The 15,965-nt window shown below is 48.8% G+C and overlaps 5 protein-coding genes across 5 annotated transcripts in view; 3 read left to right on the top strand and 2 right to left on the bottom strand.

The window, feature by feature from the left end:
- Positions 1–215, bottom strand: part of LOC125953419 (FACT complex subunit Ssrp1) — a 3,011-nt gene extending 2,796 nt beyond the window's left edge. The window contains exon 1 of the mRNA XM_049683005.1: positions 1–215. This exon is cut by the window's left edge and continues 68 nt beyond it. The gene's annotated coding sequence lies outside the window, so the exon portion shown is untranslated.
- A 242-nt stretch (positions 216–457) lies between these two features.
- Positions 458–2,766, top strand: LOC125953637 (uncharacterized). The gene is made up of 4 exons (XM_049683320.1): positions 458–626; positions 692–2,169; positions 2,236–2,502; positions 2,557–2,766. The coding sequence occupies exons 1-4, from the start codon at positions 458–460 to the stop codon at positions 2,743–2,745; spliced, it is 2,103 nt and encodes a 700-aa protein (XP_049539277.1). The 3' UTR covers positions 2,746–2,766.
- Positions 2,767–2,779: 13 nt separating this feature from the next.
- LOC125953427 (facilitated trehalose transporter Tret1-2 homolog) lies at positions 2,780–6,353 on the bottom strand. The gene is made up of 6 exons (XM_049683017.1): positions 6,134–6,353; positions 6,033–6,093; positions 5,425–5,707; positions 4,459–4,594; positions 4,179–4,387; positions 2,780–4,115 (listed from the first exon to the last, which is right to left on the bottom strand). The coding sequence occupies exons 2-6, from the start codon at positions 6,047–6,049 to the stop codon at positions 3,000–3,002; spliced, it is 1,761 nt and encodes a 586-aa protein (XP_049538974.1). The 5' UTR covers positions 6,050–6,093; positions 6,134–6,353; the 3' UTR covers positions 2,780–2,999.
- A 955-nt stretch (positions 6,354–7,308) lies between these two features.
- LOC125953428 (sterol O-acyltransferase 1) lies at positions 7,309–9,759 on the top strand. The gene is made up of 5 exons (XM_049683018.1): positions 7,309–7,632; positions 7,836–7,903; positions 7,970–8,298; positions 8,366–8,511; positions 8,570–9,759. The coding sequence occupies exons 1-5, from the start codon at positions 7,533–7,535 to the stop codon at positions 9,649–9,651; spliced, it is 1,725 nt and encodes a 574-aa protein (XP_049538975.1). The 5' UTR covers positions 7,309–7,532; the 3' UTR covers positions 9,652–9,759.
- Positions 9,760–10,144: 385 nt separating this feature from the next.
- LOC125953390 (mucin-5AC-like) lies at positions 10,145–15,355 on the top strand. Its single transcript, XM_049682937.1, has 4 exons — positions 10,145–10,275; positions 10,335–10,531; positions 10,598–11,017; positions 11,089–15,355. Exons 1-4 carry the CDS (start codon positions 10,253–10,255, stop codon positions 15,039–15,041), a joined length of 4,593 nt encoding a protein of 1,530 aa, XP_049538894.1. The 5' UTR covers positions 10,145–10,252; the 3' UTR covers positions 15,042–15,355.
- The last annotated feature ends 610 nt before the right edge of the window (positions 15,356–15,965 follow it).

The following is a 15,965-nucleotide window of genomic DNA, read 5'->3' as shown; positions in this document are numbered from 1 at the left end:
TTAGATTGCGAGCCGCTGAATCCCGCAACTGGGCCCTCTAGAGTCCGTGTGGTTTCGTGTCCTTTTCGAAGACCTTGCAAAACACAATCACCAGACCGGGAGAATTGCGTCGCACGCTTCGAGGGGGGGAAAACAACCGAGACACACCGAGGAAATACACAATAGACCGACGAAATTGTTGGAATTTTCCCGTGCAACAGAGGAACCGGGGAAGCAGGAAGGTTATGTTTGGCGCGGTAACGACGCCGATGACAGTTGACAGCCACTTCACGCACACACCTCTAATTTTTCGTGTGCGTACGTGCCTTTTTGTTTGAAATCTGGTCGCATGAAATCATTTGCTTGCCCCACTTCAAACAGCGATCGAATTTGAATGGGCGGTTTTGCACGAACTTATTTGGATTTTGGTCACAGCAGGCTGTTAAGAATCATTTGTGCTGTTCATTATCCGTTCAAGATGTCTCAAAATCAGTCTCCTCTACGTTACCAGAAATCTGTTTCGATAATGAAAATAAAACAAACTACGAATCGAAATTCTGACGATGTGTTCGGTCGCGAATACAAATCAGCCATTCAGGCGTATCAAAATTACATGGAAGGACTGCACTTGATGCTGCAGGAGAAAGGTAACCGGGATTATTTGATCCAAATCTATACTGTTCCTCATTTTATTGTTTTCGATGATCTACAGAGGACAATATAATGAAAATTCTGCACCAACGCACTAGCCCTCTGTGGTTCCAGGAGTTAACTGATGAGCAGTGTGCAGTCTGCGATCAATTTCTAGATGCCATCGCTGATGATACGGACGAGCAGACGATTAACCGCTCCAAAGGGTTACTACGTTCTATGGGCGTGTTTCCGCTCTGTCCGAGCAACATCGTGCGAACCGCACTGATTCTTTGCAACCGAAACGATATCTCGTTTCTCTGGACCCTGTTGGAGTTACACTACATGCGGCGTGATGCCGCCTCGGCCGATCCATCGTCCCCGAAGAACTACTCCACCAATGAAAGGCTGTTGCTTTCTGCTATAGCACACCTGGACATGATGACGACCCTGCGGGGATTAGATAAGATCCTTCCTGTTAAAGCACCTACAGAGGGGCTGAAATCGAGCGAGAAGAAAGCGACAGAAGCACCACGGCAGCACCCAGCGGGGTCTTCACCCTACCTCAAACGGCACACCGTTAAGAAAACGGGATATACGGTTCCGGTTCGCTTTCAACCCCATAAGGACGAATTTCTGGAGCGTTACGAACGGTACCGCGATCCGGAGTATGTAATTCGCAATGAAGCCACCCGATGGTTTGCACGATACAATTCCCGGCGAAGTCTCTCATCCGGCGAAAGGTACCTATTCTCGAGTGAAACGGAAACTGGCTCGGAGTCTACGGAAGAGAACAGTAATGGTAGCGCAGAAGCCATTGCCCAACGAGTGCTGGATGGAGCGATAAGCGATTTGATCAAACGCGTCGATTGTTGCCAAGTTCTGTGCCCGAAACATCATGCGGTGTCGGATGAGAAATGTGCCGAACTGAGGACACTCTTGCAGCGTGACTCACCGACACGTGCCGCACTAATGGAAGCAGTCGAAGCTGTGCGTACCAAATGGGCCGAGGAAGAACGGCCAAAGCAAAAACCGTACGACCATGTTGATGATCTGCTGAAGCATGTTATCGACAAAGCGGTAACGCTGGCCATCCTCGATCCGGGGAATGATTGTACCGAGTGCCGGCAGCGATACGAGATGCAGCAGGCACTGTTGCGAGGAGAACAATGTGTCTGCCTTTCGGATGATAACGCAGCACCGGCAATTCTATCGGCTTCTGCATCGAAGGGGCTTTACTTTCGATTCCAAGACTGGCCGGTTCCATTTAAGTTTGATTATCGCAAGATTCTAGGCTCAAGCCATGATGCACGCTGTCCGATTAAGGATACGATAAAGCGTGCCTTTGATTTGCAAGGGTCTTCCAGCGGTTCGACGACCACTTCGGAAGGGATCGAGCGGTTCGTGAAGATGACTTGGAAGGAGGAGTTGAACCATTGGGAGGAGCAAATGGAAGAAAGCCGAAAGCTCGCCAAGAACCGCACGATTGAGCCAAGGAATCCGCTGGATGTTAACGATATTGATACAAAGAATCCACGAGAGTTGAAGCAGCTGCTAAAGGTACTGGTCTTAAGACGAAGGGATAACACCAAGTCTAAAATAAGGGACTTTTTACCATCTCTCCAGCGTGCCCTTAATGAGCTAGCCAAGAATCCAAAGTACATTCTCGCCACCTTTCCCGATGCATACAAGCTTCCGATACTTGTGGCCTGGATTCGGTATCGTTATGCATGCCCCTTAAGTCCAGAGGAACGTAACACGGCTTTATTAGCGAGTCGCTACTTTTGGGAATTTCTTATCCCTCACGCAACTTCCGCGAGGTGGCCAGTGCGAGACGATGTCGGATACGATGCTAAGGTGAACTGGAACTACAAGCAGAAGCTAGAGGCCAAGGTACACACGTATGCACTGCACAGATCGCGTACTCATCTCATTTCCATTTTTTAGGTCGCCATCCTCATGAAGCGCTTCTTTCGGAGACTGAAAAGGGTCGATATCCAGGAGGGACGTCTCTGGTGGACCAGCATGGTACCATACCATGCCGGGCCGGATCGGTTTCGGCGTACTTTCTACGCGTATTTTCCTAACTGTGAACCGAAGGCGATACCCTTGGTTCGGCCCTGGCGGTCGCACTAAGTTCGGTATGGTAAGGAGCAATGTCTTCATTGATTCTCGTATATCCCTTTGCGCATGGCCCAAATTGGGGGAAACGGTATATATTCATTCGGGAATATCATGGGGATTATTATGGGTACGTACACTGGTGCTTGATAAATTAAAAGTACACTTACTAGGCGGGCATTAAAAAATATCACAAAAAGATTTGTCTACATTCCTGGACACCAGGGAATTGACCCCGGAGTTGATAGGCAGAAGGTGACGGTAACGTGTTACGTCGATGGAACGAAAGCTTTAAGTGGTTGGCCCTCAGCATCTTCGGAACGTGAATTGCCGTTACGTGCGGTAGTTGTTGTTTCTCGTCGCTGCCTGTTCATCCATAGCCAGTTCCGCTGGCCAAAATAATCCTCGATGTCGTGCAGCGTACGGCCCTTCGTTTCGGGTAGCAATAGGTACAGGAGCAGGGAAGCACCAAACGAGGCCACACCGAACATAACGAAAAGTCCCTGTGTTTTTAGGACCGCCTTTGCGTATGGGAAACCCTTTGCTACACCGAACAATAGCAGGTTAAACACGGTGAACAAGTAGCCCGCTATTTGGCCTCGTATCTTTGCCGGCAGCAGCTCGCCGATCATGATGCCGGGCATCGTGAGGAATCCGGTGTTGGAACCGATGTAGATAAGGATGAGCGTTGCCGCAATGTACGTATCGTACGGTGCCGATGCTTCCCCGCTGCGAGCGTACATAAATATCGCGATCGCGATGCAGCTCGCACCGGAAATGAGCCCGCTGATGCAAACCATCGAGCGGCGTGGCATGAGCAGCAGCAGGAAGCAGTAGAGAAACGTGAAGGCAAGCCGAACGATCGCCGTCAGAACGGCCGCCTGTATGGTATTGATGTCACTGCCACCCAGATCGGAGATTAGGTCGACCGCGTAGAACACGACCAGATAGGTACCGGACAGGATCTGCAGCACGTGGAATCCGTTTATGATGACGAGCGGTTTTATGAGTGCGATCTCTTTCAGCGAATGCCAGAAGCTTTGGTGGGCACCATTCAGTTTCTCCTGTTCCTGTTCCTGCTCGAAACGCTCCGTTAGCTTGTGCAGTTCCTTCTTTGCCGCCGTCGGACAACCACGCAGCCAGGTGAGAGCTTTCGATGCTCGATCCTGCTGGTTATTGCGAGCTAGCCACGTCGGGGACTCCGGAGCGAAGTAGATTGCCACGAAGGATAGTGCCGGTAAAACGGTGCCACCCCAGGCAACCGCACGCCAGTGCAGCTGACTACCGAGTGCGTACACTAACAGGATACCCAAGGAGTAGGCAACAAATGGGGCCCCGATTAGTAGCCCTCGTAGTCGGGGTTCCGCTATCTCCGCTAGCAGTACCTACAATATAGATCGGAAAGGTTGGAGTGTTTAGAATTCGAGAGCCTTCACACACGAGCTAACCTGTGCTGGCGCAGCTATTAATCCGACCGATACGCCGGCCACCATTCGTCCTAGCAGTAGCAGAAAGTGAGATGATGCCGTGGCCAGTAGAATCCATCCCGTGAAGAGCGGTATAATGGCTAGCAGAAGTGCCGGTCGACGCCCCCACCGGTCCATAATCGGACCGGAAGCAAACGATCCGATCGGTGTTGCTAAACTATGAACGCTAGCTGTAACAGAATCGAAAGGAGGGCTCGTTAACTTTAACCGATACGCGTTGATTTAGTGTGGTCGAACTTACCAATCCACGAACCCATCTCGATGTCGATGGCTAGAGATTCGTTGGTATCGTACAGTTGGGGCAATAGGACGGCCGAGTATCCTATTGGCATACCGCAGGCTGCCGCCATCAGCAGCACCGCGGATGTGAGTAATAACTGAATTTGATTTGCAGAACGAAGAGAACGATCGAAAAAACAAATGTGAAGACGGGTTCGGTTCGATACCATTTCCTACGCTGTCGTTGGGGTGCCGTTATTAAGCAAGACAGTAGAATCCCGCCCCGATCGTGCCAAGTCATGATCACAATCAAGCGATACAATCAAGAGGCGAGAGCAAGTCGCTGACACGTTTTGCGTGCGCGCTATTCGATTCCGGCAATCAAACCGGTGATTGCTTGACAAATGGAGTGGTGGCTGTATTGAGGAGGTCGGAGTTAATTGGCGTCATCGTTGAGCACGTTGGAATAACACCGTTCTGCTGTCGCTATTCGCTATCAGCGCCATACAGAATGTTGCAAAATGCACGCGTCAACCAGTCCGAGAGTAGTGAGTGCATCATACGCGGCACGCGAGCATTTCATCCTACTATACAAGTGCTTTGGACCAGTAATAATTGAAATCTCGATAGTTAACGATCGGTATCATCCATCTAATGGTCATTCATGCCGAAAAGACCATTAAGCTCGACAGTCAAAAGGCGGGATCATAAAACCATGTCATCCGGGCGTTAGAGGAGATGATGTAAAAGCATTTTATATGGCCTGCGATAAAACACTGCCACCCGCTGCTAACGGGGAACTAAGAGATAAGCAAGCGGTAGTCTATTTGCTTGTTGTTAAAGCCAACACGATCTTTCCTCAAATTTACATTGCTCCCCTCGGACGAGAGCATTCACTTCTTCATCGCTAACCAAACGCCTCGTTTGTCGCCCGGAAATGTGAATATTCTGTGAACCGCTTGCTACGATCTGTGCGTCAGTTACGAACCTGATGAAACACACCGCCCATCGTAGAGGAGGATACAGCTTCCGATAAATGGTTTGCTGATGCCTGTTGAGCCCCACCATTGAGTTTGGCATCATTTTCTCGTTTTTCCGGTTTGCTTTCGATTTCCAGGAGCAGTTTCTTTTCGTACGGGGTACCACCGGGCTGTTTATGATCACCATTCGTTATCATCGGTAATGCTCCATGTGCCGATGGATAGTGCTGGTCCTCGTATCGCGCTGGTGTCCCTGGTGGCGCTCGTTCATCATCCATAGTTGGGTAGTGGCTAGTAGGGGTGTTAAAAAAGAGGAGAAGGACATTAGTACCGTAACGACTGACATGCTTTCTCGCGGGAAGGCGCTATGCCTTGGTCAATCGAGTGTTTTGATAAGATATTGGCAGTGGGGCGGAGTTTTACCCACACCAGCACGCGACATGACCAGGTGTGCTAGATTAGCTTGATGACGGTAACCTTGACGGTGACGAGACTTGAAAATCACATAGTCATCGTGCACTAAGCAGGTTTGCCTCCTAAACGTTGCTTTCACGCGACTTAACTATTAATGTTCCCTGGCCACCGGAATGACCTGTCTTTGCCCCTTTGTATTTACCTTTCTGGAAGCTTCATTTTCGCGCACAAACACTTTCTCACTGATGCCACCTGATGCTCTCCGCTGCTCTCATCCACCGTAACCGAAACATGCACGCACTCTTGCTCCCGGATGTTCCTGGGTTGCTATGCGACCGAGCGACCGAGCTACCGGTGTGAAAAGGAATGGCACGACCCTAGGCACCTACTTTTCCTCTGCCCCAGGTAGCGAGTTCACATCTGTTTTCAACAGAATATACGACACGTGGCGTGGCTCAATATCATCGAAAGATCCGCCGTGACTGAAGCCTCCCCTAGGTTGTCTGTGGGTTGTTATTAGAGGGACACGGTCGCTAAAATACTGCGAACCTCCTCGCTCGCTCAGAGAGAACCGATGGTGAAGTCGAAAGCCGGTTCTCCGCCGACAGGAGGATGATAGCGACAAGCCTCCGTAGACAAATACGCATGGCTGGCGTTCTCCGGAGTTCGCGATTCCAACAGGCAATCTCTCCGGTGAGAGTGGCTCTCTTGTACGGTCGTTAGCGCCTGCTGGTTCCATGTTCCGTTGTGGGAATTCCGCCTTGCTACGCTCAACAGCTGATCACGCTGATGTGCTCCTCACATGCTTGTAATGCTCCACGGTGCTGCAGCAACAACACACCAGGGTCCACCTGTAGATAAGCATTGTTGCACGCGAACTATTATGCTGGATAAAAATACTTCTAATCGATCCAGTGAATCATTCGTCTTGGCGAAAGAGTTTAAGGTGTGACTAAACTGTGCAGAAATCATAATATGAATATTACAGCGTGTCACCTGCGCCATTATCGGACATCCCTCAAATGTACTATCCATACATGCAGCCTTGAAGGTCACAACCATATGCACTATCGGTAGCGAGTGCGCAAATCGTCAGCCTTATTTACTTAACCCGTAAATCAAAGTCCAGCCAGCTTGCAATCCGCGTTCTCACGATCACACCCAAAGCTGGCGAACAATGATGATGTTCAAGTGACTAAACCGACGTGTTTCAGCGGGCATTCCCATCTTAATCGGGTACTCTCGTACTGGGGTAGGGCCTTCACGAGCAAGCGTGCTATACCCTCATATGGGTACAGCTGCACTCGGCTTAGGGCACTACGCTCTAATCGCTGGAACGCTCGGCCCTTCGATCCTGCGCGCCCCGGCCCGTATAATCAATCCTTGTCCACTTGTAGAATACACCAAGGCCTGCGGGACGAAAAGAGAAAGCGATATGAGGAAGCGTGGCGATATATAAGAAGATTACGGACTATCAGTACCAACCACACTGCCACAAGTGCCCTGGCCAAGCCATTCCTCCTGTGTACATAGTGTGTACGGTGGGAACAGGCTTTGTTGCGTTTAGTCGTTGATTGTATGTCCTCGTGGTTAGTTGGAACCTGGCCCTGAGCCTCGTTTGCACCGTTCTACGTGTTGCCTGTACTCCCGAGTGATTTGTGCTGAGACCAGGGTCCACTTCGTGTGTGTCTTTATCTGGTTAATGATGAACGAAACGGGAAGTGGAAGCGAAAGTTCTAGTTCTGCGGGAGGTTCCGATTCTCCCCCGAAACAAGCTGTCCAAAATGCGATCGAAAACAGAGGTAAATCCAAACCGGGCCTACACTGAAACATAGTTGGTATTGAACGGAGTGCTGCCCATGGCTCCACTTTGCTGGCTTCTTTACGGGACTTTCCGATGCCGGACGTTCATTGCATAACTACGGTTCTGTGCAAGATACAATACATAACAGGAAACGCATTAGGAACATGTATTTGTTTATTCACAATCCACTATCCTTCCCAGCTCAGCGCGAATATCGCGAAGAGATCGTCAAGGACATGGCAATCGAGAAAATGAAGGAAAACATGGATGTAAGTGCTTTACACGCGCTGGAATGTTATTGTAAATGAAGGCTGAATATCGGTTGGTTGTTTCAGAAAATCGTGACCAAACTCACCAACGACATCGAGCAGAAGATGGACATTGCGGTTGATGATCTGTTTACGGAGGTGAAGCAATTTAATCTCAAAAACTACGAGCTGAAGCAACTATTTAACGAAAAACCACGTGTCGAAAGCTCGACACGCGGCAAGAAGGGAGTGCGATCGGATGGAAAGCTGCCAGAGAAGGAGTTTGTGGCACGAAACTCGCTCCTAACCGATCTGTTTGAAGTGAAGCACATCAAGACGATCTATCATATTTTTATCGTTATTTTGATCATTTTGTTCCTCAATACGGTAGTGCATGACTTTGTCGACACCGGAAGGTAAGTGGCGATGAAAGGGTAGACAGAACGTGTTCATCAACGTTTTCTGTGATTACGTGTTTCACAGCATTAATCTTGGCTTTCGGCCGATTGTGGCTGGATTTGGGAAGTTTCACATCGCCCTCATGCTGTGGGCCTGCATGCAGTTGTCCACTTTTCTGCTTTATCCTTGCTTTCGGCTTTGGGCCTCCAGTCGGCGAAGCTTCAGACAGGGTAAGCGCTAGCTGTGGCTTTCGATTGGATTTCAAATTAAATACTTCTCCATTTACAGCTTCCGGCTTACGCAGGCTCTACGATATCGGTGCCCTCGTGACGTTCGTTGCTTACCAGTGTGCATTTGTTGTTCTTGCCATCAAAGGACTCCTGTGGTTTGATCTTCCACCTGCCTCTTCTGCGGCCTACTTGATGGAAATGACACGTTTCCTGATGAAGGCACACGCCTTCATACGCAGCACCGTCCCGCGAGCCCTGGCCACCGATGGAAAGAAGAATCCTGACTCGAAACCGACAAATCCGGATGCACACCGGCCACTGCCCGCTTTCTCGAAGTACGCCTACTTCCTCTTCGCACCAACGCTCGTGTACCGGGACGAGTATCCTCGTACTAAACAAATCCGGTGGCGTATCGTTGCTCGTCATGCGCTCGAGGTGGTCGGTGTTATCTTCTACATAAGCTTCATATTGGAACGATTCCTGGTGCCACTGTTCGAGAAGTTTGGTCACGCCAAGATCAGTTCCGGTAGCTTCGTCCTGTCGCTGTTCGGTAGCATCATGCCAGGTTCGCTATCGTTCCTGTGTGCCTTCTACAGTTTGCTGCACGCCTGGATGAACGGAAGTGCCGAGTTGCTGCGTTTCGCCGACCGGATGTTCTACCGCGACTGGTGGAACGAATCTACGTTCGCGGGGTACATCCGGTCTTGGAATGTAGTCGTCCACGATTGGCTTTATACATACGTGTATAAGGATTGTGTGGAGAATGTTTTTCGGAACTGTCGGCCACTTGCAACGGTGGCCGTGTTTACCGTGTCCTCCGTATTCCACGAATTGATCCTGGCGTTCAGCTTCCGCTTCTTCTATCCCGTGATGTTCGTCCAGTTTGAGTTCATGGGTTTACTGATGATGTTCCTGACGCGTGGCATGGGCAAGGATGTTGGAAATGTGCTCCTGTGGTTGATGCTTTCGATTGGCAACGGTTTGCATCTTAGTTTGTACAACATGGAGTACTATGCCAGGCGCAACTGCCCCGGAATCGGGGACTCGGTAGTAGACTATCTCGTGCCGGTCTCGTGGTCGTGCAACGGCATCTCGCATAACCCCAACTGGACCATCACGGCACCGTGGAGCATGGAGTGACCGTAACACAAAGTTGTGGGGATGCGAAGACTGATTAGATATGTTAGGATAATATATCGAAAGCATATAAAATAAAGACAAACTAAAGTTCCCATCGATGATGTGCCAGAGGACCGTCTACCTTTTTGGAGTATGGTGGAAAGGGTTCAGAATCCTTTTTCGTTGATCCCCCAAGTTAATAAGCAATTCCAAGGGTTCCAAAAAGGTTTATTTTTGACGATTTTTAGTGCAGAAACCATTCAACTTATTTTTTTAAATTAATGTCATATTAAACCACAACTTTTCAAGAATATTTGGTTCAATTTTGGGGAAGATCCACGCGCGTGGCGTAACGGCCGTTCCGTAACGGTCGTTTCAAATTCAAAAAGCCTGGCCGAAGTGGCTTCACAGTGCCGGACGTGACTTTCGCACTGGGCTCATTGCATACCTTTTAGGGGTTTGTTTCGATTTATTGATTCGTGAACATTTATCGTTTGTTTACGTTTAGTTCCGCGAGCCATAAGGGTAAAATTTCCGCGGTTTCGTGAAAATTCTACGAGTGGAAGCGAAAATACGATGCGTTATCTAGCTCGCACGAGTTTCCGCGTTAGCTAGGAGAAGGATGACCAAAAAGAAACCCTCACCGTAAGTACCCTCGCGTACTTATGAATCCTTCGACACTCACTCGCTTGTTCTTCCGCTAGACAAAATCGAATTTGGGAAAAGGAGCGCCGTGAACGGCTGAACAAATCGTTCGAAGATCTGCAACGCCTACTGCCGGATCATGATCCCAACGCAACGCTCACCAAGATCGAAATTCTGCAGAAGGCGATCGAGCTCATTGGTAAACTTCAAAAGAAGATTAAAGATCTCATCGACGAGTGCCATGATCCGCTGAAAGGTATGTTGCCGCAACAACCAGTTGTCCTGGTAATAACTTATCCGTTTTGCCTATCTTCCCACGCAGAGCATGTACACGAGCAAGACAATCGGTTGCAGAAGCTGTTGGCTAGAAATGATGAGTTGATCGGGCTGCTGCGAAAAGCCAAAGTAACCATCCCGCCTTGCAAGTATACAATCGAAGAGCAAAATGAACGACAGCACCAGCAAACGGAAGAGAAAGAAAATGGAAAAACCGATGGAAAGAGACGGAAACCGGCCGGCTCCAAGAAACAATCTGTGATAAAGAAGAAACCGGCACCGACGATAACCCCATCGAGCGGTCCAGTAACGGATGGGTTAGCTTTAAGCCAACTTAATAATGTCACTCCTCCATCTTCCGGTGTAGTTAGTGACCCTAGCGTAGCGACGAGTGCTCCATGCCCAGCGATAGTCACTTCAGCCCTTCGAAACCTGAATGGGCCCTCAGTGATTACCGGAGGTGGAGGTATGCTTTCGGATCCGATTTCACCATTGCCTACTTGGACGCAGCTCTTCATGTTGTACTGTTGTTCTTAGTTTCAGTGTCCGTTACACCAGCACTCCAGCCCGCGCCTATCATGACGACAAGTGTACTGATAACGAATAACGGCAGATTGCTTCAGATGCCGCTGGTCACACCTCCGGCGTCACTGCTCATCGTTGGTAATGAGGATGTGAGAGCCAAACTGAACCTCAGAAAACGATCCCACAGTTCGGCGACCGGTGGTGTTAAAGGCAGGCCACCGAAAATGGGCCGCTTCACAATCAAATCGATCGATGTTATTCCGGGACGGATTGTGAATGGGAAAATCCCAATCGCGCCGCTTCCACGGCCAGTTAAGAGGCCCATTGTCAATGAACCAACGACTGCTGCACGAGTTGGAACTACGAAGCTGCAGAAGCGATTGCGCCATAACTCTACGAAAAAAACAAGAAAAGGAAAAACAAGAGTCAAATCAGGATCCGACCCGGCAGCTGGTGACAACAAAAAGGAGAAACTCGAACAAACGTCATTAGTAAATGCTTCTTCAGATGTACTACAGTCGAACACACAAGTTAAGGCATTAACCGATCAAAACCCAATAGCGACCGATACAACCTCCGGAGGCGATCAACAAAGGGGGTTGGAAGATACAACGAAAGTTCCTCAGAGAGAGGCCGGCACAGCTAGCCACGCAGACCTTGCGCATCATCCAACGACGGAGCTTGGCCTTACTCACACTGACCTAGAGGAGGATCTCTTTGCGAACCTTCAAGCGATGCCCAGCGATTCAGACACACACCGCGATGCGAACGGCGATGGTCCGCTCTCACCCACCGCCGCTTATTTGATGAACTTTCCGCTCGTCGCTGGAGGAGGCAAGGCTGCAGGGAATCATCTTACGGAACCTTGCGATGATGAAAATGATGAATGCAGTCCGGGGGGACAGCCAACGAATACGAGAACGGTTGAACAGGAAAACGCAAAGAAGAGCAGCGATTCCTACAACGATTCTACTGGAAATGGTGTCATGGCAGATAACTATGCTTCATTTTTCAACTACAACCCAATGGATGTGGCTACCGGAGAAGCAGGTTCCGTACCTATTACTACGATCAGTTCATCGAGCAACACCAATCGAGATTCCGGTGGTCTTACTACTAACTACGCGACGAATTATCAGTCGATCGATACGATGTTGGAGCACCGGCCTGTACTGCCAAATCTTGTAGGAACGACAAGTCAATCGGAGACAGTACCGCCCGATACTAGCAGCACAAGCAGTAGTGCTACTACATTCACATTTACTCTAACATCAACCACCACCAGCACACCGGTAACTACGCAACCACATTCCACGGCCGCCAACCATTTCTATACTCCATCCAAGGCGTCAGTTGTGGCCGACGGCTCGACGAATTGCCCAGTGAACCGGAAACCACCGCCGGTTACTCCTATCGAATTTACTTTTTCGCTTACTACAACCACTGCAGCGCCACCAAGAACCGTCCAGTCACAGTATACCAACAGCACCATACTAGCGACGACAATGACTACACCATCCTATGATACGTATGGTTACTACCACAAAACGCCTACTAAATCAAGCAGCTATAGCAGTACCTTCAATGCTATACTAGATCCGTTGCTAACCAACTGTGGCAACACAAATGGTGACAACATCAGCACCGAAAAACCGGCAACTAGTTTTACTTTCTGCCTCACATCGACCACCAAAACTCAACCATCGTACACACAGTCGGCTTCGTCCATAGCAACTGCTCAGCCTACTCAGATATTCTCGGAATCTAATGTACCCAAAGTATCCGTTCGACAGCAGCAGAGTGTAGGAGGAGCATTGTCGAGTCATAAGATGAAAGATGGTACCTCAGTACGATCGACCAATGACAATTATGAGAGCGATTTCCATCTTCAGCAAACGCAACAACATCAATCGAAATACGATGTTTCGTGGATGGCAGAAGGACGCCAGGAATACAAGAGTAGTGATCACGTGTCGATCGTGACACAAAGTCACACCACTTCATATAATCAATACAATCATCTTCAACAACATCAGCCGCAGTCTCAGCAAAATCAGCAACAGCAACAATATTCACAGCAAAGCCAGCAACAAATTGGATACGAATATACCTCGCAGCTTATTAACTCATCGATCGATTACGCGATCCCCTCTGCTACAGGATATGGAGCAAACTTCGAACTTAATCACCCTCACAACCAGAATCCCAACAGAAAGTCCGATATCTTCTTTGCACATCCGGTGGGTGACGAGGGCGTTGCTACCGGGCTAGCTGGTACGTGGTCTTCACCGAGCAAATTGCACGACAATTCGTATTTTGTACCACCCGTTACGCTGCCTGTCGTAAGTAATGGTGGTATAGAGTTGAACACATCCTCTGCTAGCTGTAAGCAGGCTTCCAGCAGCGTTAGGAAGGCTCAACAAGCTTCAGCGCAACAAGAGTCGACCGGTAGTATTTCTGGAACTGGAAGTAGCTTTCTTTCTGTTAGTCAACTTGTTGATCAGTCGAACAAAGTTTATTCTAACAATAACGCAAGCGTCCAAGGCAACCTGCCATCATCTGTCTCGGGTACGTCGTGCCAGCAGCATAAGCCCCCCAACAATAGCTACTCCGCCGAGGCATTGATTGGCAACACGACGTACAATACGTCTAACAGTGCTTCAGATTCAAGTGAAGCTGTGCACGGACGCAAAGATAAGCTTTACGATTATGGATGTTCCGGTAATGCGCCGATTGGCGAACTCATTGCCAACCCATCGAACGCGGCGACTATTCCATTTAATTTCGACGGGTATACAACACCGACAACCGATTACAGCAAGAGCTACAACTTTTCCAATCAGTTTTTGGATGGTGGCAATGGCTATGGTAGCCTTACGACTGCAACTCCATCCGGCACGGCTACTGGTAGTGGGCTTTACTATGGAAAGACGACAGCTGCATCCTCCCAAGGATCCTACTTCCATCCTGCTGCTGGGAATAATTTTAGCTCGACTGGAAGTAACTATCACGCTATACCGGCAGCTCCTACTGTAAATGGTGATGGTTTCCCATCCTACTACTTGCCATCGTTTACGGAGAAAGCTGTTTCATCTAACCATTCTACTTCTGGAAAACATTATACTGGAGTGGTGCCCAGCGAGCAACAGCAGCATAAAAGTTCGGAAAGAAAGTCACATAAAGGTAGTAACGTGCGCCCAGCAACGGACTATGTGCGGAGCATGGCCTCGAATTCCACCACGTCTTCCATACCAAACTCTGCTACCAGTAACAGTTACTCGCTGACAACTAGTTCACAATTTCCAAACAACGGAACCATTGTAGTTTCTTCCGCAAAGACACAACCCACGGAGTCCGTATCCTATCCAAACTATCATCAACATCAGCAGCATCAACAGCAACAAATTTCACAACACGAGCAACAACGAACATATAGGAGCATTCCAGCGGATATCGTTCACTCGACCCAAAAGCCATCGCATCAAGGGATCGAACCTACCGCTTCGTATAGCTACAATCAGTATTCCACCTCGTCAACGCACAGCTACGAACCGTCTAAAGTGCCAAGTAAACGCCAGTCCAGTGTTCTGCCACCAGACGAGGGTTTTAATGGAATTGATTCAACATCCTATATCGCCAACCAGTCACATCACTTAGACGTTGCGTCTTGTTTTAATACTTCTTCTTCTGTGCCTTCGTCGGGTGGCGCTATTGGATACGGTGCTACTAGCGCACCCCAGATGCCTCTTTACGGCAGCCAAGTGCATCATCATCAACACCCTCATCATCACCATCACCACCATCAGAGCGGTAGTTCATCGTTGGTTCAATCTTCCTCCGGAGGTACAATCACAAACTTTAACCTCAGTACGATATGTCCCGAGATCAACGATAAAACGGGACGAACTGCCGTGGATCGGGGTGATGCGGAGCCGTCGGTTGCCTCCATCATGACGCTCTGGTAGTGCGGCTCTTTTTATCGGCTACTTGTGAGTTGAAATTGATTATGTTTATCGTCGACAATTTGATAACCGATCAACCTCATGAAGTGATGTAAATTAAAAGCAATTAAATTATGATTTAAAATATGAAGGAAACGCCATTTGAAAGAATGTAATTCATTATTTCTTGTTGAACATTTGAAAATATAAATGTGTAAATCTAAAAAGCTGTTGCAATCCGAACCATTGACGTCATACAGCAGTGGATTTGAGAAAATTGGTGGACGAAAAAGCCTCAAGTCAAACTTGTAAGAAAATATTCTTCAGCAGTCAAGTTGAAATCATAGTACACACAGCCATCAATTTGAAATCCTGCACCATTTTGTAGTGTAAATCCAAACAAGTTTGATCGGATAAGTTTGTAAGTGATCTGAACAGCCTCTTGAAAATGCAAAGGTATCGTTTGATTGCTACCTTTTCGTAGGTTTATTGTTGTATTAATCATTTAAAGTGGTATATTGTAGCTTGTTACACAATTCCGCTAACACCCCGTCTGCAATCCTTCTTCCGCTTGCGGGCGTCGACTAGCGTCTTGGTTGCACTCCTACTTGCATCAAAGAACACTTTGGTTAAGCAACAGTAAGGCGTGTATCGTTTTAAAAATGGAAAACGGGAACACGGGTTCCTTCTGCAACGCCTGAAACATCTGTTCCTCCATAATTATCGGCAAGCCTTCCCTCCCCGTCCCCTGTCCCCTTCAATTCCCCTCAAATGTTTGCCATTCGAGTGGAGCTGTCGATGCATTCGCACACACATAGGTTGGCAGTCGCGTGTGCCCCAGGACTCTCGCAAGGACATTCGCGTTTCGCTCGATTGGCTCGGTTATAACGCGCGCGCGTACGGCGGCGGTGCCCCGTCCCACCGTCGGTTCGTTCCGGTCGATCAGTC

The sequence above is a fragment of the Anopheles darlingi genome, chromosome 3 (assembly GCF_943734745.1).
Source record: "Anopheles darlingi chromosome 3, idAnoDarlMG_H_01, whole genome shotgun sequence".
NCBI classification, from domain to species: Eukaryota; Metazoa; Arthropoda; class Insecta; order Diptera; family Culicidae; genus Anopheles; species Anopheles darlingi.
This window is presented reverse-complemented; position numbering and strand designations above follow the sequence as displayed.

Bases quoted from the DNA above. Each gene is read 5' to 3' on its own strand.
- LOC125953637 (XM_049683320.1), top strand. From the start codon at position 458: ATGTCTCAAAATCAGTCTCCTCTACGTTACCAGAAATCTGTTTCGATA. The intron at 2,170-2,235 runs GTACTGGTCTTA...CCATCTCTCCAG, and splicing joins AGTTGAAGCAGCTGCTAAAG to CGTGCCCTTAATGAGCTAGC. The intron at 2,503-2,556 runs GTACACACGTAT...TCCATTTTTTAG, and splicing joins AGCAGAAGCTAGAGGCCAAG to GTCGCCATCCTCATGAAGCG.
- LOC125953427 (XM_049683017.1), bottom strand. The intron at 4,595-5,424 runs GTTCGTAACTGA...AATCAAATTCAG, and splicing joins TGGGCGGTGTGTTTCATCAG to TTATTACTCACATCCGCGGT. The intron at 4,116-4,178 runs GTTAGCTCGTGT...TCTATATTGTAG, and splicing joins TAATAGCTGCGCCAGCACAG to GTACTGCTAGCGGAGATAGC.
- LOC125953428 (XM_049683018.1), top strand. From the start codon at position 7,533: ATGATGAACGAAACGGGAAGTGGAAGCGAAAGTTCTAGTTCTGCGGGA. The intron at 7,904-7,969 runs GTAAGTGCTTTA...TGGTTGTTTCAG, and splicing joins AAATGAAGGAAAACATGGAT to AAAATCGTGACCAAACTCAC. The intron at 8,512-8,569 runs GTAAGCGCTAGC...CTCCATTTACAG, and splicing joins TCGGCGAAGCTTCAGACAGG to CTTCCGGCTTACGCAGGCTC.
- LOC125953390 (XM_049682937.1), top strand. From the start codon at position 10,253: ATGACCAAAAAGAAACCCTCACC. The intron at 10,532-10,597 runs GTATGTTGCCGC...CTTCCCACGCAG, and splicing joins GTGCCATGATCCGCTGAAAG to AGCATGTACACGAGCAAGAC. The intron at 11,018-11,088 runs GTATGCTTTCGG...TGTTGTTCTTAG, and splicing joins AGTGATTACCGGAGGTGGAG to TTTCAGTGTCCGTTACACCA.